The sequence below is a fragment of the Anomaloglossus baeobatrachus genome, chromosome 12 (genome assembly GCF_048569485.1).
Source record: "Anomaloglossus baeobatrachus isolate aAnoBae1 chromosome 12, aAnoBae1.hap1, whole genome shotgun sequence".
In the NCBI taxonomy this organism is placed as follows: domain Eukaryota; kingdom Metazoa; phylum Chordata; class Amphibia; order Anura; family Aromobatidae; genus Anomaloglossus; species Anomaloglossus baeobatrachus.
The window spans coordinates 36,331,629-36,354,727 of record NC_134364.1 but is presented as its reverse complement, the minus strand read 5'-3'; the positions used below and the strand labels follow the sequence as shown (position 1 = coordinate 36,354,727).

General features: G+C 48.5%; 1 protein-coding gene across 1 annotated transcript in view; it reads left to right on the top strand.

The window, feature by feature from the left end:
- EIF2AK4 (eukaryotic translation initiation factor 2 alpha kinase 4) overlaps nucleotides 1-23,099 on the top strand; it is a 231,835-nt gene that overhangs the window by 40,875 nt on the left and 167,861 nt on the right. Inside the window, exon 9 of the mRNA XM_075330727.1 lies at nucleotides 13,051-13,586. Coding sequence (XP_075186842.1) covers nucleotides 13,051-13,586 — 536 coding nt within the window. The remainder of the gene's footprint in view (nucleotides 1-13,050; nucleotides 13,587-23,099) is intronic.

The window sequence follows — 23,099 nt, the reverse complement described above, 5'->3', positions numbered from 1 at the left end:
TTGTGCAGCAGTGCCTATGCTTTGGCATGAATAAAATGCCAAGTGACACCACCATGATTGGCTTTGGGTGGTGTTTTGTTGTCTCTGTATCTTCTACCAATTGCTTATGTTATTGCAATATGGAACTGCTACTTCCTGGCAACATCACTTTTAGCCTACATATTTTTGCTAATTCATGTTTTTTTTGTCTTGGATCTTAAAGGGAATCTGTCACCAGTAAGTATTTTTGCCACCTAATCTGAGAGCAGCATGACATAGGGACAGAGATCCTGATTTCAGCGATGTGTCACTTACTGAGTTGCTTAGTGTAGTTTTGATAAAATCACTGTTTAATCAGCAGTAGATTATCATTAGAGTACTATTTGGCGTGCTGCAGGTAGGCCAGCACATACATGAGCTCTGTATAACTGCTAGATCTGCAGCAGAGAAAACGGTGATTTTATCAAAATGACAGCAAACAGCTCAGTAAGTGACACATCGCTGGCATCAGGGTCTCTGCCTCTACATTATGCTGCTCTCAGATGGGGAAGCAAAAACCTGGTGACAGGCTCCCTTTAATTCAGGATAGGTCAGCAACCCTGGCTGTTTAACCCTCTAAATACTGCAATCAATAGTAATTGCAGCATTTAGAAGATTGAGAGAGGGAGGGGACTCCCTCTCACTCGAGCTGTACACTCGCAACGTGATCACAAGGGCTCGATTGTTACCATGAGAGCGGGACATCAAATAATGACCTCCTCATTTTTCAGCTACTTTTCCCTGTTAGACAATGCCAGTAGCATGATGCCAAACGTCCAAAACGTTTTTAAAGTGTTTTTAGAGTGTGATAGTAGACAAACATGAAAACCGGATCTAGATCTTTTATTGCTGTAATCACAAATTTAAAAGAAATTCTTGACTTGCTGTTTATTTGTTTATTCTGTCTCCCAAAGATCGCAGTAAGGCTCAGCTCACATTTATCCTGCGCTCTGTGCTGACTGCTTACAACTGGCTTTACGTGTAAATCTTTGAAATATGTGATTCAAATGGAACCCCCACTGAGTATAATGAAGCAGATGGAGTCACTGTTGACGCTCTCTGACATATAATTCAGCAGTGTATGCCTTTAAGCATTCATAAAAGCATGATATGCCAAAATTTTGTGCATTTCTGAAATGGCGGACACTGCTGAACAGGGGCCAAATGGAGTCTGGGGTAACTCTGCTGCCTCATTATAATGAATAGATCCCTCTGGAGTTTCATCTAAATCATGTCATTTGGATTTAGATGTAAATTTCAAAGTAAGTGCTGAGCATAGAGCGCAGGATAAATGTGATCCAAAATGTCATGTAAAATGTTTCCAATAAAAGCTTCAACTCATTCCACAGGAAAAAAAAGTCTCCACTTAGATCTGCCATCAGTCAGTGGAAATATAGCACATTATACCACGCTAATAGTAGCACATAGGCTGTGGAGTGTGTAAACTCCATCCCTCACTCGCAAGTCTCGTCATGTGGCTAAGCAGTACTGTACAGCCACGCTCAGTAGAAATTGTGTGACACACTTAGATGTCTGTGTTACCCATTATCTTGTGTGAAAACGTAAAATTTTTGTGGTAAAAATGAAATTATTTTTTCTTCACCGCCCAATGGTATAATATTCTTGGTGTCAATAAGATCACTGCATCCAAAGACAAATTCACTGAGAGTTGTAGTTTGTAAGATGGGGTCACTTGTGGGGGTTTCTGCTGTTCTGGTACCTTCGGGGCTTTAGCAATGGGACATGGCACCCGCTAACCATAACAGCAAAATCTGCACTATAATATGGCGCTCCTTCCCTTCTCAGCTTTGCACTTTGCCTGAAATGTAGTTCCTGATTACATGTAGGATATTGATAGTCGTGAAAAATTGCACAACAAGCTGTGGGGTACATTTATTACCTATTAGCCTTTTTAAAAATTAAAAACTTAAGGATAAAACAACATTTTAGTTGTAAAAATGTAAGTACTCTTTCACCACCCGATGGTATAAAATTCTGATGGGCACAAGTGGTGTCAGCATGCTCACTGCACCCCTAGAGTAATTAAGGGATGTAGTTTGTAAAATGTTGTCCCTTTATAGAGAGGTCTTCATTTCCAGCACCTCGGGGGCTCTTCCAATTTGACATGGCTCCTAAAAGTCATAAAAGCAAAATCTTCAATACAATATGGCTCTCCTTACCTTCTGAGCTTTGCATCGTGCCTCCAAAAGTAGTTGTCGTCCACATGTGGGGTATTGGCAAACTCGGGAGAAGTTCCATATCAAATTGTGCAGTTCGTTTTTTTCCAATTACGCCTTTTCAAAATTAAAAACTTGGGGCCAAGCAACATTTTATAGAAAAAAAAATGGAAAATTTTCATTTACTCAGCCCAATGTTACACAATTTTTGGGAATTGCCCTAGAATGAAAAAACATAATTTTTGGTACTCACCATAAAATCTTTCTTGGAGCCTTCATTGGGGGACATAGGAACCATGGGTGTATGCTGCTGCCACTGGGAGACACTAGACCAGAAAAAAGTGAGCTCCTCCTCCACTTCTGAAGACTGCCATCTTCAGAAGTTCTCGGATGATACGGCAATTATTGGATGCATATCAGATTGGAATGATGAGGAATATAAGGGTGTCATCAGTGACTTTGTTGGCTGGTGTGAGACCAATGCTCTCCAAGTAAATACCAACAAGACGAAGGTGATGGTTATTGACCTTGGGAGGAAGTCACCCCCTATAGTACCGTTTAACATCCAGGGAAAAGACGTTGAGACAGTGGACTCTTGCAAGTACCTGGGTGTCCACCTCAACAAAAAGATGGACTGGACTGGACTACGAATACAGATGTCCTGTATAAGAAGGGCCAGAGTCGACTCCACCTATTGAGAAGGCTAAGGTCCTTTGGTGTCTGTAGGTCTTTGTCTAGAACATTCTATGACACGGTGGTAGCATCTGCCTTTTTTATGGAGTGGTCTGTTGGGGGGTTGGTTGTACTGAAAGGGACAGAAACAGGATTGACAAGCTGGTACGGAGGTCAAGCTCGGTTGCGTGGTTGTCCTCTGGAGTCTGTGGCTGTGGTGGGTGAGAGGAGGATGTTATCAAAGCTGAACGTTCTATCATGAAAAACCCCCTCCACCCTCTGCATGAAACTGAAGGGCCTGAATAGCTCCTTCAGTCAGAGACTTAAGGTCCAGTCACACTAAGCAACTTACCAGCGATCCCAACAACGATAGGGATCGCTGGTAAGTTGCTAGGAGGTTGCTGGTGAGATGTCACACTGCGACGCTCCAGCGATCCCACCAGCAACCTGACCTGGCAGGGATCGCTGGAGCGTCGCTACACAAGTTGCTGGTGAGCTCACCAGCAACCAGTGACAAGCCCCCAGCGCAGCGTGGAAGATGCTGCGCTTGGTAACTAAGGTAAATATCGGGTAACCAACCCGATATTTACCTTGGTTACCACCGCACGGAGCTACACGTGCAGAGAGCAGGGAGCAGCGCACACTGAGCGCTGGCTCCCTGCTCTCCTAGTTACAGCACACATCGGGTTAATTAACCCGATGTGTGCTGCAGCTAAATGTGCACAGAGCAGGGAGCAGCGCACAATGCTTAGCGCTGGCTCCTTGCTCTCCTAGTTACAGCACACATCGGGTTAATTAACCCGATGTGTGCTGCAGCTACATGTGCACAGAGCAGGAGCCGGCACTGGCAGTGAGAGCGGCGGAGGCTGGTAACAAAGGTAAATATCGGGTAACCAAGGACAGGGCTTCTTGGTTACCCGATGTTTACTGTGGATACCAGCCTCCGCAGAAGCCGGCTCCTGCTGCCTGCACATTTAGTTGTTGCTGTCTCGCTGTCACACACAGCGATCTGTGCTTCACAGCAGGACAGCAACAACTAAAAAATGGCCCAGGACATTCAGCAACAACCAACGACCTCACAGCAGGGGCCAGGTTGTTGCTGGATGTCACACACAGCAACATCGCTAGCAACGTCACAAAAGTTGTTCGTTAGCAGCGATGTTGCTAGCGATGTTGCTTAGTGTGACGGGGCCTTTATACATCCGCACTGTAGGACAGAGCGCTTTCGTAGGTCCTTCATTCCAACTGCAGTTAGATTGTATAATAAATTGTGAAGTTATCTTTTAAATGGATAATTCAACTACATAGCCATTGTTAATATGTATTTATAAATAATATATTTTATTACTTTTTTTTTTTAATTCTATCTTTATCCTTTTTTGTATTGAACTGCAGTAATATGCAAATGTCCTCACTGTGGGATCAATAAAGATTTATCTTATCTTATCTTAGTATTTTACACCCACCAGCCAGAGCCAAGCCCATCAGTTGGTGTGAAAGCAGTAGAAGTAACCTAAAAAGAAATACAGACTGGCCCAACAGAGGCATCCAAAAATGGATGGTGCTGTGTCCCCCATTGAAGGCTCTGAGAAGAGATTTTACGGTGTGCACCAAAAATCTTCTATTCTCTATCGCTTTATTGAGGGACACCGGAACCATAGGACGTCCCAAAGCATTCCCCAACTGTGGGAAGAAAAGTACAAGGAAAAATGGAAGAGCATATGGAGAATCTCAGGTCAGAAACTGGCCACCGCAATTTGCAAGATCTTATTGCCTAGACCTGAACGAGGTGTGTCCTCTGTAGAACTTTTAAAGTGTATATAACTAGGGGAACATCCTAGGGAGCTGCCAAATGGAGGCCTGAAGACGAATGGTCTGGGAGGCCTCAGACACAGGTGAAGAGAGCTGGAAACTTCGAGATGGCGCGCTTTCCCTTGCCCAATATGTGTCCAATATAGCGGCGCGGATCCAGAGCAGAAAGCCACAGTGTTGACTCTCTGGATCACGAAAAAGGAGTTTGGGTGACTAAGGAAGCTATCCTAGACAAATAGGGATGCTGAGACTCACTCTGACAGCTACAATATATCTTAGAGACTGGTCAAGGGGACAAGAAGAAGGGAATAAGAGACTATCTCCTTAAAGGGGAGAAAAGCGCAAACTGCCATAGGAAAAGAGAGGAAATTGGATTCAAGGACACCTTGTTTTGGTGAGGGTCAGGACTGTTTCTAGCCCTTAGACTTTCCCCTGGAAGAGATTGTTGCCAAAAAAAGTTTTCTGTGAAGCAAGGAAAAAAATCCTAGAATGGGTGCAAATGGATATGCTTTCTATTCCAGACAATTTTGCTCTCCAAAAGTTGAAAGTGCTCCTTCCCTTCCGAGCCATTCTCCCAAACAGTAGTTTTATTGCTTCATTGGGGGATACAGGAAATCATGGGTGTATGCAGGGGTGGGAGTCAAATTTTTAACAAGTTCTCTGTAAACCCCGACCAGTTGAAAACCACACCCATTCAGTAACCAAACCCATTTTGTTAGCCACACCCATTTACATGCACTTTCCTCAACCAAAAAATACAAGTAATTTAAAGTAAAATCTATTTCCCCTTCTTCCCCTCCTCTACCTTCACTCTCCTGCCCACCAGTTGTTACAGTCACTGTCAGTCATATTTTATTAAACTGTTTTTCTACAATTTTTAAAAATTATTACTAAAGGAGCCCTGCTGAAATTGGAACGGACGACCTTCCCCATACAGATCTCATCCCACGTGGCTCCTTTCCCCCTACAAATCCCATTATGGCCTATTTCCCCTGCAGATCCCATCATGGCTTCTTTTCCCAGCAGATTTTATCCCATGGCTCCTTTTCCCATACAGCTCCCATCTATGCGGCCTCCTGTCCCCATATAGCTCCCATCTATGCGGCCTCCTCTCCCCATATAGCTCCCATCTATGCGGCCTCCTCTCCCCATATAGCTCCCATCTATGCGGCCTCCTCTCCCCATATAGCTCCCATCTATGCGGCCTCCTCTCCCCATATAGCTCCCATCTATGCGGCCTCCTCTCCCCATATAGCTCCCATCTATGCGGTCTCCTCTCCCCATATAGCTCCCATCTATGCGGTCTCCTCTCCCCATATAGCTCCCATCTATGCGGTCTCCTCTCCCCATATAGCTCCCATCTATGCGGCCTCCTCTCCCCATATAGCTCCCATCTATGCGGCCTCCTCTCCCCATATAGCTCCCATCTATGCGGTCTCCTCTCCCCATATAGCTCACATCTATGCGGTCTCCTCTCCCCATATAGCTCCCATCTTGTGTGGCCTCCTCTCTCCATATAGCTCCCATCTATGCGGTCTCCTCTCCCCATATAGCTCCCATCTTGTGTGGCCTCCTCTCCCCATATAGCTCCCATCTTGTGTGGCCTCCTCTCTCCATATAGCTCCCATCTATGCGGTCTCCTCTCCCCATATAGCTCCCATCTTGTGTGGCCTCCTCTCCCCATATAGCTCCCATCTTGTGTGGCCTCCTATTCTCCCCATATAGCTCCCATCTTTATGTGGCCCCTCTCCCTGCATCTTCGGCTCACTGAGCGCTTAGCTGCTCCAAGCACTGGCGGCCTCTCCTCTGTCTTCTGTCCTCCTCCGCGGCTTGTCTCTGCACGCTGATGCTGACAGATGGCAGGAGGAGGAGCTACCTCCTCACACTGCTGTCACCTCTGCAGCGTCAGCGTGTCGCTGCACGCCGGGTCAGGGAGCGGCGCGGAGGTACGGGGATTCATTTGTGCTAGTGTCTTAAAGACACTAGCACAAGTGAATACAGGGAACCGGATCCAGGAGCGGTTTCTTGCCAGTTCGGGGAACTGGCTGCTATTTTAACAACCGGTTCCCCAGAACCGGACAGAACCGGTTGAATCCCACCCTTGGGTGTATGCTGCTGCCACTAGGTGGCTGAGACTGGGCAATAAAAAAAAATTAACTCCTACTCAGTAGTATACACCCACCAAACAGAACTAAGTTGATCAGTTTTAGATTAGCCTCCATTGGAAGGTGACATGGTGCTGCACTCAGCTCCATTACTAATGTATGATGTGTTGGTTTTTTTTTTTTTTTTAATGATTCCCCTTTTCTCTTTTAGATACAGCTTGTGACATGGGCAATAGTTTGTAACCACTCACTCTGTCTTCCCACATAGAGATCAAGAGAACAGTGTGGTCTGATCCACATTGTACCCTCTCTGGAAGAACTATACTCTCCTAATACTTTGAGTGTCTAGGAGCTTCCACGTAGATTGGTCTTTGCCATTATACCCCTTCCCGCTCCCGAGCCTGACTGTACAGGGAGGGAAGACTTACCAGATTCCTTCCAGCCTCTCAACAGACAATACTTGGAACGTCTGATAATAGTCTTCCTTCTTCATTCTGTGAAAGAGGATACGGGGCCTAGGTCCTGCTTTAAAGAAAAATGTCTACCTCCATGAAATGTTCTCAGGAGCTGCCCACTGCCTGCTAGTGTGTCCAGGGCAGACTTCTGGTTGGTACTTTTGGTCTTCACATAGGATATCCCATGGGCCTTCCATTATGACCCTCGCTCCTACACTGCCCCGCTTCGCTGCCCCCGACTTGGACTATCTTGCAGCCGGACACTAGAGTTCGTCCCTTCCCTCTTGGGCCGCTACTCTGTCTGTCTCATCCGTCATGCCATCGAGACCTCAAGCGCAGATATGGAGCATTTACCTATACCAACAACCGCCTGGTATTCTGTCCACTATCCACGTGAGTCAGACCCACCATCTACCATGAACCAAATCGCTGATTGCAGCAATGGTCTAAGTGCTCTGTTCACTATCCTGTGAATCTTAGGGTGAACTCTTAATAAGGGTTCACAAGTTCCCTACTGCCTGACCTAATTGGTGTGGATCAATTCATGCTTAGGGGAAATCAACACCGGACAAAAGGGTCAGGTGTGAACTCTCTTCTTGATCAAAGCAAAATGGCACAGAGACCTTTTATTAGGCATGCGGCATCTTATATAGACTAAGGACGTAGGCATGTTCAGACATGCTCATTGGTCTGTGGGACAGTCCATGGGCTAATCAATGGGGGGGATCTGTGATGCTGATGGGCGGGTCTATGACGTCATCGGGTGGATCTACGATGATGATGATGGGCATGTCTATGATCTCCTTTGGTCGGATCTGTAGTGATGCTGATGGGGTGGTCTATGACATCCTCGGGGCAATCTTGGGTTCTCTGACTTATGTAAGGCAAATTGACACAGTTCCCACAATCCCTTATGTCAAGAGGTTAATCAAGTATTTGATGGAAAGGCCCTCCTCAATAACATCATGTCCTTTTCAAGCTACACAGATGGGATTGAGTCCTTCAGAGTAGGAACCAGTTCCCAAACATGGAAGCAAGAATGTGTATCCTTTTTTCAGTTTTCTAATCGTACTGTAGTCTTCCCTCCCAGTAACTACATCATAACTCTCATTTTCAGCATGGTCTCACCCAGTCAGTCCATATCAGCATATGGAATCCCTAACTGGTTTGCCCATACGATTGACAGGATCAGCCTTCACACCCAGTGTTTCTCTGCTGATTGTCTCAACAAAGCTGTCTCTGGCTGTCCAATTCCTTTTCCAGTCATCCTTTCAGGGTTGCTTCAAGTTGTTGGACCACGTAGAGCATATTGCCCATATGAGTAAGTAGCTCTGTTCTCTCTTTACAGCGGCTGACAGTTCTCAACATTATTGTGGTTATCTGTCACTCTGGGGATCATGTCAAGATAGGCAGTTCCGCATTCGGAGGATTCATTACTTGCTTCCTTTTTTGAGCTGCACCTGTCTGATGAGAACAAGAGTCCACAAGACACATGTAACAAAGCCTCCATCAGTATTGTCGCTTTGCCAGTTTCCTCCCATATGTTTATAGAGTCCTAGTTTTCTATGAGAAGACCCCTCAGGTTTTTAATTTTATATCTCTTCTTGGATCAATAGTAGACCTGTACACCTGTACGGGCTTGTACCACTTTTGGATCTCAAGTTTTCAAACTGGTGTGTACCTCTGTCCTTCAGATTGGGAACTTCACTACTGAGAATAACCTCTATGGATCCTATTGCCTACTTCTGTCCTGTTGAAGAGTCCAAGAGTCTCACTGTCAGCTCAAGGCATTACCTTTTCGACTTGCGAACTTCCTTAATATTCTTACAAAGTTCGTGTAAGTGGCCCAGACATCCTATGCAACTAAGTGATTTTAGTCTTCCCTATCCTGATCACATATATTAAAAAGGCGCTTTTCTTCAGTACGCTGCGAGGCTCTTCTAGACCCTCAGAACACACCTTATTTTCAACATTGATCTCAACAGGTCAAAGTCATATCCTATCCCTACCCAGTGGTAGTTGTCTGGTGAACGCTGTTTCGATCCACAAGTACAAGAGTCCTTCTCCCAGTAGGAAAGTCCTCTTTCTTCTACTCCTCTTCTGGTTCAATCACTCTATTCTTCCTCTCCATGTTCCACGTCTACCAAAGTGATTGCTTTGGTACTACTGACCCATCGCCAGTAACTTCATTTTGACCTGGTGGCAGTGTTGTTTATTTCCTCACAACAGTCCCTCCAAATCATTAGAAAATCGTAATGATGGACTCAAGTCTTCTCATTTGGGAAATTTATTCTACTATCGTCAGTTCAAGATTGCTGGTGGAATACAGAGCCCTTCTCTTCTTTCTTCATTTGGAACTCTGTGCTGTTCATTGCCCCTCCTCCTTTGGTAGGTTCTTCTGTCGAGACGCCTTCCGTTTTCTAATAGACAACGCCACTACATTCATCATTCACCAAAATGGAGGCTTACTCGTTTATTCACAAAGGAGGTATCTGGTCATGGACTATACAGCGTGTGCCGGTGTTTTGTCAGTAGTTCTCCTCTCTGGATTAAACAGTCAACCGCTGACTTCCTAACCTGCAAAGGACTTTCGGACTTTCTACTGGAGAAGTGGCTGCTTCAGCAGACTGTTATCAGTTTTTGTTTATGGTGGAGCATCCCTGACATTGTCCTAATAGCATCCATGGTGTGTTACAGGATCCCTCTGTTCATATCCAGGTCCGGCGATCCTCACCTCTTCTCTCCGATACCCTGGTAGTGTCCTGAATTACCCATTTTTTTTTTCTCTTTCCTCCTCCACTAGTTTCAGAATGATGAAACCATTCTGGTCTACGGAAATCAGCTACCATCTCGTGAACTTGGACTACTTACTCAGACACCTTGGGGATTGGGGAATCTACCATATATGTTCCCCTTTTTATAAGAGCTTCTAGTTTCTTTGATCAGCTTTTTTGATCTCTAGCTAACCATGGAAACCCTCTTCTAATTACTTCCTCTTGACCTTCTTGCCCTTGGACCTTAAGTCCGTTTTTTTCCTCTGTTCTCTCTAAGGTCAGGTCTCTGCATTTTAGTCTTTTCCAAGCGAATCTATAGTTTGCCATTTACAAATCCAGGTTTTCCTTGAGGTGGGCATATTCGGTAAATCACACTTGGCCTCCTGTGGATCTCTGGGAACCTTTTTGGCGTTCTATGCCCTATAGTGCTCTCCTTTGGATCAATTCTAGTCTTGATTTCCTTTTTCCCTGGAGGGTGTTTCCAGTGCCTTTCACTTCCATTGGCAAGTCTCAGAACTGGCAGTTCTGTTGTGTCATTTGTACTTCCTGACCTTCTCCCGCATAAGGTGGTCCTACGTTTGGTTTCCTCTCTTCTCCCTTTGGGCAAGATAGTCTTCACTTGCTCAAAGATATATTGTACATGATCAGTGTACGCCTCAGCGTCCTTCTGTCTTAAACAGTTTCTTTTTAGATGTTTGGATTTCTTGTTCGTGTCTTGGCGAGTCTTCATAATGGCCTTCCAATTAGGATACCCTCTGCCATTCTGAATGCATATTGAGCGAGAAAGTGTGTCTCACTGGAGTTTTGTTTTTTTTTTACCTGTGCCTGAAGCCTTCAGGATCATTCTTCTTCGGGCCTCTAGTTGGCAGATTGCTGGGTTGCTTTTCCCAGTTCTACAGATTACACATTCTTCTTACCTTTTTGCATACCAGTTTTGGGCGAGCCAAAATGGATGCAAATTACAATGGCCGATTTTCCAACTTGTGATTCTCACCTCTGTTTTTTCCATTTTTTTTTTCTTTTTCCACCCTTTGGGATGTTGCATGGTCTCTGGTGTCCCCAATGAAGTGGTAGAGAAAAGAAGATTTTGGGTACTCACTGTAAAATCGCTTTCTCAGGGCCTTCATTGGGGGACAGAGCACCCACTACTTTTTTAATGTTTCTGTTGGGCCAGGCTGTATTTTATTTTAGATTGCTTCTCCTACTGCTTTCACATTAACTGATCGGCTTTTCTCCGGTCGGTGGGTGTATCCTGCTGAGGAGGAGCCAACTTTTTTTATTGCCTAGTGTCAGCAGCAATACACCCATGGTTACCTGTGTCCCACAATGAAGGCTCAGAGAAAGGCGAGTACCGAAAATCTTTTTCCACCACACATGGGGTGTCTGAGTGTACACTCAGTAGAAATTGCATAACACATTATACATTTTCTCTTGTTACCCTTATGAAAAAGCTAAATTGCTAAAGAAATATTTTTGTGGGAAAGTGAAATTTTATTTTTATTTTTTTTCTACGTTTGCTTTAGTGAAGCACCTAAAGGGTTAATAAACTTCTTGGATGTGGTTTTGAGCACTTTGAGGGGTACAGTTTTTAAAACTGTGTCACGTTTTGGTACTTTCAGTCATATAGACCCCTTAAAGTCACTTCAAATATGATGCAGTCCCTAAAAATATTGGTTATTGGTTTTATATATTTTGTTGTAACATGAGAAATTGCTGATAATCTTTTAACCCTAATAATTGTTTTAAAAATGATTCTGATATAAAGTTGACATGTGGGAAATGTTATTTATTAACTATTTTGTGTGACATAACTGGTTTAAGGGCATCAAAATTCAAAGTCTAAAAATTGCAAAATTTTCAACATTTTCTGTAAGATTCCAATATTTTCATAAATAAACGTAAAAAATATTCCACCTAAATTTACCCCTAACATGAAGTACAATGTGTCCAAAAATAAACATTCGTCTAATCACTAGGATCCCTTGAAGCGTTCCAGAGTTATTACCGCATAAAGTGACACTGGTCAGAGTTGTAAAATTTGACTGTCAGGAAGGTGAAAACAGGCTGTGGGGGGTGAAGGGGTTAATATTATCAGGATTTATAAGCAGTTTTTTGCTATATAATCTGATACAGCAGGAGTGGCACAGACCCTGATTCCAGCGATGCATCACTTAGTTTACTGGGGGCAGCAGTTGTGATAGAATCAGTTTTCTTTTAGGCTGCTTTCACACATCAGTTTTTTGGCATCAGGCACGATCCGGCGAAAAAACTGAAGCAACGGATCCGGCGAAAAAACGGATCAGTTGCATCAGTTTTTTCCATCAGTTCCTTCAGTTTTTTGACAGGTCCAGTCTGATACTGAGCATGCTTAGTTAAAAAAAACGAATCCGGCATCCGGATCGTTTTCTTTCCGGATCTGGCGTCCATAGGCTTCTATTATAAAACACGGCGCCGGATCCAGCGCGATCCATTTTTTTTGTTGGACACATAAACGTTCACTTCAACGTTTCATCCGGCCGCCGGACAAGTTAATTGCAAAAAACTGATGAAACGCAAGGCCATCAGGCACAATCCGGCGCTAATGAAAGTCTATGGGGGAAAAAAACGGATCCGGCAGCAACAGACGCTGGATCCGTTTTTTCATGTTTTCGCTGGATTGTGCTTGATGGCAAAATACTGATGTGTGAAAGCAGCCTTATGAAGATTTAGCAGAGCTCAGAATGTGGAGCTGTGTATAACCCTGCCCACCCCACTGATTAGCAGCTTTCGGTGTACGCCGTATATTGACAGAAAGCTGTGGCGGCTTGTTTGGACTAGGGGGCACGAGACACTTAGTCCTGTAATGATAACCTCCTGCTTATAAAATACTGATTATATTGAAACAGCAACCAACAGCCCAGTAAGTGACACATCATTGGAATCTGGGTCTCTGCCCCTACATCATTGTGCTATCATATTACATAGCATTAACTTGTTGACAAATTCCCTTTAATTCCTTTAAATATGAATGCTATTATATGTATTTTCTTACGAATAGATCCAAGGTACAGAAGCAGAGTTCAATTCCCTCATCAAACTCGGTCACCTGAATATTGTGCATTATCTCGCCATGCGAGTGAAAGAGAATGAAGATTCCATTTCTGTCGGAATCGTCGCTGAACACGTTAATGGGTCTAAGCTCTCCGGGTTCCTTGAGCAGGAGGTTCCCGTTCCTGTGGAGCAGCTTAGACACTATACATCTCAGCTTCTAGCTGCCCTGGACTATTTGCATAGCAATTCAGTGGTGCACAAAGTGTTATGTGCTTCTAGTGTACTGGTGACCAATGATGGGAGAGTCAAGGTGACAGACTACAGTCTATCCAAGCGGCTGGCTGACATCTGCAAAGAGGACGTTTTTGAGCAAACCAAGGTCCGGTTCAGTGAGGACGCTCTGCCAAGCAAAACTGGCAAGAAAGGCGATATATGGAAGCTTGGCCTCTTGCTGCTGTCGCTGAGTCAGGGGAAAGTAACCAAAGAATATCCTGTCAAAGTACCCAGTGACCTGCCAGCTGATTTTCAGGATTTTTTGAAAAAGTAAGTTGTTAATTTAGCAGATAATTATTTCATAAGCCTTTAGTTATGTGAAGGTAGCCTGGGCTATAGATTTTGTTCAAATGTAATAAGATTATCTGTGTATGTAAATAATCAAAATATAGATGTCATTGCATATTTATCTGTGTGTCTATATGACAATCGCACAGACGTCATAATATGATTCTAAGCTGTATGTTCAGGAGGGTGTTAACCAAAGATAATGAAGCCAGAATGAACAATGATCAGTGAAGGCCTTCATAGTAAAAGTTTTATCAGTAGTTTCACACAAAGAAGGAATGTGTCATCTGTGGGATGAAATGTGTGTTTCTATGTTCCTCCCTAAACTCCCTGAACCTCCCTATACGGCTTTGATGTATGAGAAAAGACAGATTTTGATACGTGATAGATGATAGATTATGTACATGTTTGAAGGTTGAAATATAATACTAATATCTGATCTATTCATTACACGGGCCAGCCGCCTATACTGGCTCAAACAGTGAACACGTCTTGTTGTGATAATTGTCTGAGTTATTTAATATATCTGTACAGATAGCTAATTTGGCTCCATCCTCTGGATTTGCCATGAACAAAGACTCCATTTACAGTCTTGCCTAAATTACTCCCTTGACAGTTAAGCCCCCCCCGTCACATTTAACGACTTACCAGCGATCCCGAAAACGATGCGACCTGATAAGGATCGCTGGTAAGTCGCTGAGAGGTCACTGGTGAGATGTCATACCGTCAGATCTTACCAACGACGCAGTAACGATCAGCGACCTGTATAATGATCTCTGCAGGCGTTGGGACTGTGTTAGGAGGAGGTTGGTAGGTGTCAAACACAGCGATGCGTCCTCCGCAGCAGGACATCGCCTTTGAAGAAAATGGTCCCCACCATTCAGCAACGAATAGCAATCTCACAGCAGGAGCCTGATTGCTGGTAGGTGTCACACATAACGAGATCGCTGCTGCGGCACAGAAACGGTGACGCAACAACAATCTCATTAGCGATCTCGTTGTGTGTGATGGGGCCTTTAGCATCTTAAAGTTTCTGAAAAATATGGAAATGAACCTGGAATCAGTTTTCCATGAAATCAAACTCCCTTGCCCAACAACTTTGCCAAGGTGTTTTGGAACATCATTACTGAGTCAGCATATCTGCACATACTGTAGATTGTTCTTGAATGGGGAGGTGGCTCGCAGAAATGGTTAATTACCATCTCTGCCTTCTTGATCCCTTTGTACACAGTGCTGAACAGGTACTGAATAAACCATTTAGGGAGTGTTAACAGTGCTCCTCTTCCCATCCCAGCAATCATCGGACTTCGAGAGGGAAAGGTTGTTGGATCGTTGATCCAAATTGGCTTTGCAATGTTGCTAAGAGGCTGAATTTGCCTTGCAACAGGGGCTGATATGCGGCCCTCAGTTACAGGGGAAATCTGCACTAATAAAAATATATTTCCATGTGAAAAACGCCTCCCACCCACAAATTTGTGATCTTATTGAGTGGTGTTCAAAGTGGTATGGGCTTCTAGTGTTCTGGTGACCAATGATGGGAGAGTCAAGCTGACAGTCTACAGTGTATCCAGTGGCTTACTGATATCTGCAAAAATGATGTTTTTAATCTAATGGGGTACAATGTGCAAAGTAAATAAAAAAAATGAAAATAAAAATAGGAAATGTGGAAAATAAATAAGACAAAAAAAAATTTATGTATTATATGTAAAAATACTGTATTTTTCGATTTATAAGACGCATCCCAAATTTAGTGAAAAAAAAAAAAGGTAAAAAGGAGGGTCCGTCTAACAATCCTTGGTGGTCTCTTACCGGGGGTCGATGGCAGTGGTGGTGGAGCAGGGCCACAGTAGGCAGGTCGATGGTGCGGGCGGTGGGTGTCCCAGATGCTGTGAGGTAGGCAATTTCCAGAAACTGTCGGCGGTGCAGGCTTCAAAGCAATGGCGTCATTTTACTTAAGTCTGCTGCTGGGAGATCAGTGTGCCGGAGGCGGCTCGCGCACAGATGGAGGTCTTGAGATGAGAGCTCCATCTGCACCCACACAGCTTCTGGGCCCACACTGCCATCATTTTCAGGATGCCCCTGCCCCCTGCTACCCCCCCCCTCTCCTCCACCACCTCCTGGTAAGGTGCATTCGGATTATAAGACACACCCCTCATTTTCCTCCCAATTTTTTTGGGAGGAAAAGTCTGTCTTATAATCCGAAAAATATGGTAGTTAAAGGACCATAACTTAACATGTATTGCAGTGCTTCTCTCTGGTCATAAAGTAAATAAAAAATATATTTCCTTTTTATTGCTTTGTATTTTCCCCCAGTATCAGTAAAAAAAAAAATAAAAATTAGTCCTAATATATCAAAAAAATAGACCAAACATATTCTAATACCCCAATGAGAAATATATGTATGTGTATATGTATGTCTATATGTATGTGTGTGTGTGTGTATGTGTGTGTATATATATAATATATATACTAGAAGGTGGCCCGATTCTACGCATCGGGTATTCTAGAATTTACGTATTGTGTAGTTCATGTATGATTTTTGTTTTATTTATTTATATATATATATATATAGATAGATAGATAGATATGTTGTGTGTAGTTACCAAGTGTTTGTGTAGTGCTCTGTACATGTTCTGGGTGTGGCGGGGGGTGAGAGCGGTGTTGTATATGTGTTGCGTTATTTGTGGAGCGCTGTGTGTCTGTAGCGTTGTGTATGTGTGTTGCGCGGTTTGTGTGGGTGTGGTGTGTTTTGGGGGGGGAGGTATGTTTTGTGCAATCTGTGTGTTGTGCGGTATGTGCGTATATTTATGTATGCCGCGGTGTTTGTGTGTTGGGTGTTGTGTGTGTGTGTGTGCAGCGTTGTCTGTGTGTGTGGGTGTCTATGTGGGGCGGTGTTTGTGGTTCCCTGTGTGTGTGTGTGTGTGTATTGGGGGGAGGTGTGCACCTCCCATCGTGCTCCATCCCCCATGCTGCGCACCCCCCATCGTGCTCCATCCCCCATGCTGCGCACCCCCCATCGTGCTCCATCCCCCATGCTGCGCACTCCCCATCGTGCTCCATCCCCTATGCTGCACATTCCCCATCGTGCTCCATCCGCCATGCTGCGCACTCCCAAACGTGGTCCATCCGCCATGCTGCGCACTCCCAAACGTGCTCCATCCGCCATGCTGCGCACTCCCAAACGTGCTCCATCCGCCATGCTGCGCACTCCCAAACATGCTCCATCCGCCATGCTGCGCACTCCCAAACGTGCTCCATCCGCCATGCTGCGCACTCCCAAACGTGCTCCATCCGCCATGCTGCGCACTCCCCATCGTGCTGCATCCCCCATGCGTGCTCCATCCGCCATGCTGCGCACTCCCAAACGTGGTCCATCCGCCATGCTGCGCACTCCCAAACGTGGTCCATCCGCCATGCTGCGCACTCCCAAACGTGCTCCATCCGCCATGCTGCGCACTCCCAAACGTGCTCCATCCGCCATGCTGCGCACTCCCAAACGTGCTCCATCCGCCATGCTGCGCACTCCCCATCGTGCTGCATCCCCCATGCGTGCTCCATCCGCCATGCTGCGCACTCCCAAACGTGCTCCATCCGCCATGCTGCGCACTCCAAAACGTGCTCCATCCGCCATGCTGCGCACTCCCAAACGTGCTCCATCCGCCATGCTGCGCACTCCCAAACGTGCTCCATCCGCCATGCTGCGCACTCCCAAACGTGCTCCATCCGCCATGCTGCGCACTCCCAAACGTGCTCCATCCGCCATGCTGCGCACTCCCAAACGTGCTCCATCCGCCATGCTGCGCACTCCCAAACGTGCTCCATCCGCCATGCTGCGCACTCCCAAACGTGCTCCATCCGCCATGCTGCGCACTCCCAAACGTGGTCCATCCGCCATGCTGCGCACTCCCAAACGTGGTCCATCCGCCATGCTGCGCACTCCCAAACGTGGTCCATCCGCCATGCTGCGCACTCCCAAACGTGCTCCATCCCCCATGCTGCGCACTCCCCATCGTGCTCCATCCCCCATGCTGCACCAGCATCAGCCTCTCTGCCCCCAGCATCAGCCTCTCTGCCCCCAGCATCAGCCTCTCTGCCCCCAGCATCAGCCTCTCTCCTCCCAGCATCAGCCTCTCTCCTCCCAGCATCAGCCTCTCTCCTCCCAGCATCAGCCTCTCTCCTCCCAGCATCAGCCTCTCTCCTCCCAGCATCAGCCTCTCTCCTCCCAGCATCAGCCTCTCTCCTCCCAGCATCAGCCTCTCTCCTCCCAGCATCAGCCTCTCTCCTCCCAGCATCAGCCTCTCTCCTCCCAGCATCAGCCTCTCTCCTCCCAGCATCAGCCTCTCTCCTCCCAGCATCAGCCTCTCTCCTCCCAGCATCAGCCTCTCTCCTCCCAGCATCAGCCTCTCTCCTCCCAGCATCAGCCTCTCTCCTCCCAGCATCAGCCTCTCCTCCCAGCATCAGCCTCTCTCCTCCCAGCATCAGCCTCTCTCCTCCCAGCATCAGCCTCTCTCCTCCCAGCATCAGCCTCTCTCCTCCCAGCATCAGCCTCTCTCCTCCCAGCATCAGCCTCTCTCCTCTCAGCATCAGCCTCTCTCCTCTCAGCATCAGCCTCTCTCCTCCCAGCATCAGCCTCTCTCCTCCCAGCATCAGCCTCTCTCCTCTCAGCATCAGCCTCTCTCCTCTCAGCATCAGCCTCTCTCCTCTCAGCATCAGCCTCTCTCCTCTCAGCATCAGCCTCTCTCCTCTCAGCATCAGCCTCTCTCCTCTCAGCATCAGCCTCTCTCCTCTCAGCATCAGCCTCTCTCCTCTCAGCATCAGCCTCTCTCCTCTCAGCATCAGCCTCTCTCCTCTCAGCATCAGCCTCTCTCCTCTCAGCATCAGCCTCTCTCCTCTCAGCATCAGCCTCTCTCCTCTCAGCATCAGCCTCTCTCCTCTCAGCATCAGCCTCTCTCCTCTCAGCATCAGCCTCTCTCCTCTCAGCATCAGCCTCTCTCCTCTCAGCATCAGCCTCTCTCCTCTCAGCATCAGCCTCTCTCCTCTCAGCATCAGCCTCTCTCCTCTCAGCATCAGCCTCTCTCCTCTCAGCATCAGCCTCTCTCCTCTCAGCATCAGCCTCTCTCCTCTCAGCATCAGCCTCTCTCCTCTCAGCATCAGCCTCTCTCCTCTCAGCATCAGCCTCTCTCCTCTCAGCATCAGCCTCTCTCCTCTCAGCATCAGCCTCTCTCCTCTCAGCATCAGCCTCTCTCCTCTCAGCATCAGCCTCTCTCCTCTCAGCATCAGCCTCTCTCCTCTCAGCATCAGCCTCTCTCCTCTCAGCATCAGCCTCTCTCCTCTCAGCATCAGCCTCTCTCCTCTCAGCATCAGCCTCTCTCCTCTCAGCATCAGCCTCTCTCCTCTCAGCATCAGCCTCTCTCCTCTCAGCATCAGCCTCTCTCCTCTCAGCATCAGCCTCTCTCCTCTCAGCATCAGCCTCTCTCCTCTCAGCATCAGCCTCTCTCCTCTCAGCATCAGCCTCTCTCCTCTCAGCATCAGCCTCTCTCCTCTCAGCATCAGCCTCTCTCCTCTCAGCATCAGCCTCTCTCCTCTCAGCATCAGCCTCTCTCCTCTCAGCATCAGCCTCTCTCCTCTCAGCATCAGCCTCTCTCCTCTCAGCATCAGCCTCTCTCCTCTCAGCATCAGCCTCTCTCCTCTCAGCATCAGCCTCTCTCCTCTCAGCATCAGCCTCTCTCCTCTCAGCATCAGCCTCTCTCCTCTCAGCATCAGCCTCTCTCCTCTCAGCATCAGCCTCTCTCCTCTCAGCATCAGCCTCTCTCCTCTCAGCATCAGCCTCTCTCCTCTCAGCATCAGCCTCTCTCCTCTCAGCATCAGCCTCTCTCCTCTCAGCATCAGCCTCTCTCCTCTCAGCATCAGCCTCTCTCCTCTCAGCATCAGCCTCTCTCCTCTCAGCATCAGCCTCTCTCCTCTCAGCATCAGCCTCTCTCCTCTCAGCATCAGCCTCTCTCCTCTCAGCCTCTCTCCTCTCAGCATCAGCCTCTCTCCTCTCAGCCTCTCTCCTCTCAGCCTCTCTCCTCTCAGCCTCTCTCCTCTCAGCCTCTCTCCTCTCAGCCTCTCTCCTCTCAGCCTCTCTCCTCTCAGCCTCTCTCCTCTCAGCCTCTCTCCTCTCAGCCTCTCTCCTCTCAGCCTCTCTCCTCTCAGCCTCTCTCCTCTCAGCCTCTCTCCTCTCAGCCTCTCTCCTCTCAGCCTCCCCCAGCATCAGCCTACACCCTCCCAGCCTACCCCAGCATCAGCCTACCCCAGCATCAGCCTACCCCAGCATCAGCCTTCCCCAGGATCAGCCTCTCGCCTCCCAGCCTCCCCCAGCACGCCGTGCTCCTCTGCCGACACTCACAGATCCGATCGCATACACACACACACACACACACACATCAGAACACAATCACACACATCCGATCGCATACACACACACACACACACTGACGATTTCGCACATACGCGCTCACACTCACAACATCCGGAGATACCACATGCTTCTGGCCATGTGATCCTCCGGCAGGTCCTGGAAGGTCACTGCACAGTATCGCCGCCGAGAAGCAAGCGATATCCCAGGATGTTGTGAGTGTGTGGATGCGATGTGATGTGTGTGTGAGAGTGAGTGTGATCTGATGTGTGTGTGTGTGTGTGTGCATGTGTGTATGTTCCGCCGCTGCAGGACCTTGATGCGCTGGTAACTATGCTACCATGGTTACCAGCGTATCCCGTCCCCCGCTCGCACGGGAACCCACACCAGCATACGGGTGCAACCCCAGCAATGCGAGGGTATGCGTCGGCTGGGTTGGCGGCGTACGCTGGTATGGGCTCCCGGGGGTACAGTACTCACCTGGGAGTCGTGGCTCCGTGTCGGTTCGGGAAATGCGTGCGGGGGGCGGGGCCAGAGCGAGCGTGCATTGCGTGAGGGGGGCGGGGCGTGGCCGAGTTGCCAATGCGTGCAGGGTGCCGGGGCGAGAGGCCAATCCGTGTGGGGGGTGGAGCCTGGGCGAGCGGCTGGCCAATCCGTGTGGGGGCGGAGCCTGGGCGAGCGGCCAATCCGTGCGGGGGGGCGGGGCCATGGCGAGCCCAGCGGCCAATCAGCTTTGTGTCACCGTAAGGACACAATTTTGGAGCAAGACAGACAGACAGAATAAGGCAATAATATGTATACTAGAAGGTGGCCCGATTCTATGCATCGGGTATTCTAGAATTTACGTATTGTATAGTTCATGTATGATTTTTGTTAAATATATATATATATATATAGATATAGATATAGATATGGATGTTGTGTGTAGTTACCAAGTGTTTGTGTAGGGCGCTGTACATGTTCTGGGTGTTGTCTGGGTGTGGCGGGGGATGAGAGCGGTGTTGTATGTGTGTTGCGTTGTTTGTGGAGCACTGTGTGTCTGTAGCGTTGTGTGTGTGTGTTGTGCGGTTTGTGTGGGTGTGGTGTGTTTTGGGGGAGGTATGTTTTATGCAATGTGTGTGTTGTGCGGTATGTGCGTATATTTGTGCGTGCAGCGTTGTCTGTGTGTGTGTGGGTGTCTGTGTAGGGCAGTTGTTTGTGGTTCCCTATGTGTGTGTGTGGTGTGTTGTGCAGTGAGTGTGTGTGTGTGTGTGTTGGGGGGAGGTGTGCACTTCCCATCGTGCTCCATCCCCCATGCAGCGCACTCCCCATCGTGCTCCATCCCCCATGCAGCGCACTCCCCATCATGCTCCATCCCCTATGCTGCGCACCCCCCATCGTGCTCCATCTCCCATGCTGCGCACTCCCAAACGTGCTCCATCCGCCATGCTGCGCACTCCCAAACGTGCTCCATCCGCCAAGCTGCGCACTCCCAAACGTGCTCCATCCGCCAAGCTGCGCACTCCCAAACTTGCTCCATCCGCCATGCTGCGCACTCCCAAACGTGCTCCATCCGCCATGCTGCGCACTCCCAAACGTGCTGCATCCCCCATGCTGCGCACTCCCAAACGTGCTCCATCCGCCATGCTGCGCACTCCCAAACGTGCTCCATCCGCCATGCTGCGCACTCCCAAACGTGCTCCATCCGCCATGCTGCGCACTCCCAAACGTGCTCCATCCGCCATGCTGCGCACTCCCAAACGTGCTCCATCCGCCATGCTGTGCATTCCCAAACGTGCTCCATCCGCCATTTTGCGCATTCCCAAACGTGCTCCATCCGCCATGCTGCGCACTCCCAAACGTGCTCCATCCGCCATGCTGCGCACTCACAAATGTGCTCCATCCCCCATGCTGCGCACCCCCCATCGTGCTCCATCCCCCATGCTGCACCAGCATCAGCCTCTCTGCCCGCAGCATCAGCCTCTCTGCCCGCAGCATCAGCCTCTCTTCTCCCAGCATCAGCCTCTCTTCTCCCAGCATCAGCCTCTCTGCCCGCAGCATCAGCCTCTCTTCTCCCAGCATCAGCCTCTCTTCTCCCAGCATCAGCCTCTCTTCTCCCAGCATCAGCCTCTCTTCTCCCAGCATCAGCCTCTCTTCTCCCGGCATCAGCCTCTCTTCTCCCGGCATCAGCCTCTCTTCTCCCGGCATCAGCCTCTCTTCTCCCGGCATCAGCCTCTCTTCTCCCGGCATCAGCCTCTCTTCTCCCGGCATCAGCCTCTCTTCTCCCGGCATCAGCCTCTCTTCTCCCGGCATCAGCCTCTCTTCTCCCGGCATCAGCCTCTCTTCTCCCGGCATCAGCCTCTCTTCTCCCGGCATCAGCCTCTCTTCTCCCGGCATCAGCCTCTCTTCTCCCGGCATCAGCCTCTCTTCTCCCGGCATCAGCCTCTCTTCTCCCGGCATCAGCCTCTCTTCTCCCGGCATCAGCCTCTCTTCTCCCGGCATCAGCCTCTCTTCTCCCGGCATCAGCCTCTCTTCTCCCGGCATCAGCCTCTCTTCTCCCGGCATCAGCCTCTCTTCTCCCGGCATCAGCCTCTCTTCTCCCGGCATCAGCCTCTCTTCTCCCGGCATCAGCCTCTCTTCTCCCGGCATCAGCCTCTCTTCTCCCGGCATCAGCCTCTCTTCTCCCGGCATCAGCCTCTCTTCTCCCGGCATCAGCCTCTCTTCTCCCGGCATCAGCCTCTCTTCTCCCGGCATCAGCCTCTCTTCTCCCGGCATCAGCCTCTCTTCTCCCGGCATCAGCCTCTCTTCTCCCGGCATCAGCCTCTCTTCTCCCGGCATCAGCCTCTCTTCTCCCGGCATCAGCCTCTCTTCTCCCGGCATCAGCCTCTCTTCTCCCGGCATCAGCCTCTCTTCTCCCGGCATCAGCCTCTCTTCTCCCGGCATCAGCCTCTCTTCTCCCGGCATCAGCCTCTCTTCTCCCGGCATCAGCCTCTCTTCTCCCGGCATCAGCCTCTCTTCTCCCGGCATCAGCCTCTCTTCTCCCGGCATCAGCCTCTCTTCTCCCGGCATCAGCCTCTCTTCTCCCGGCATCAGCCTCTCTTCTCCCGGCATCAGCCTCT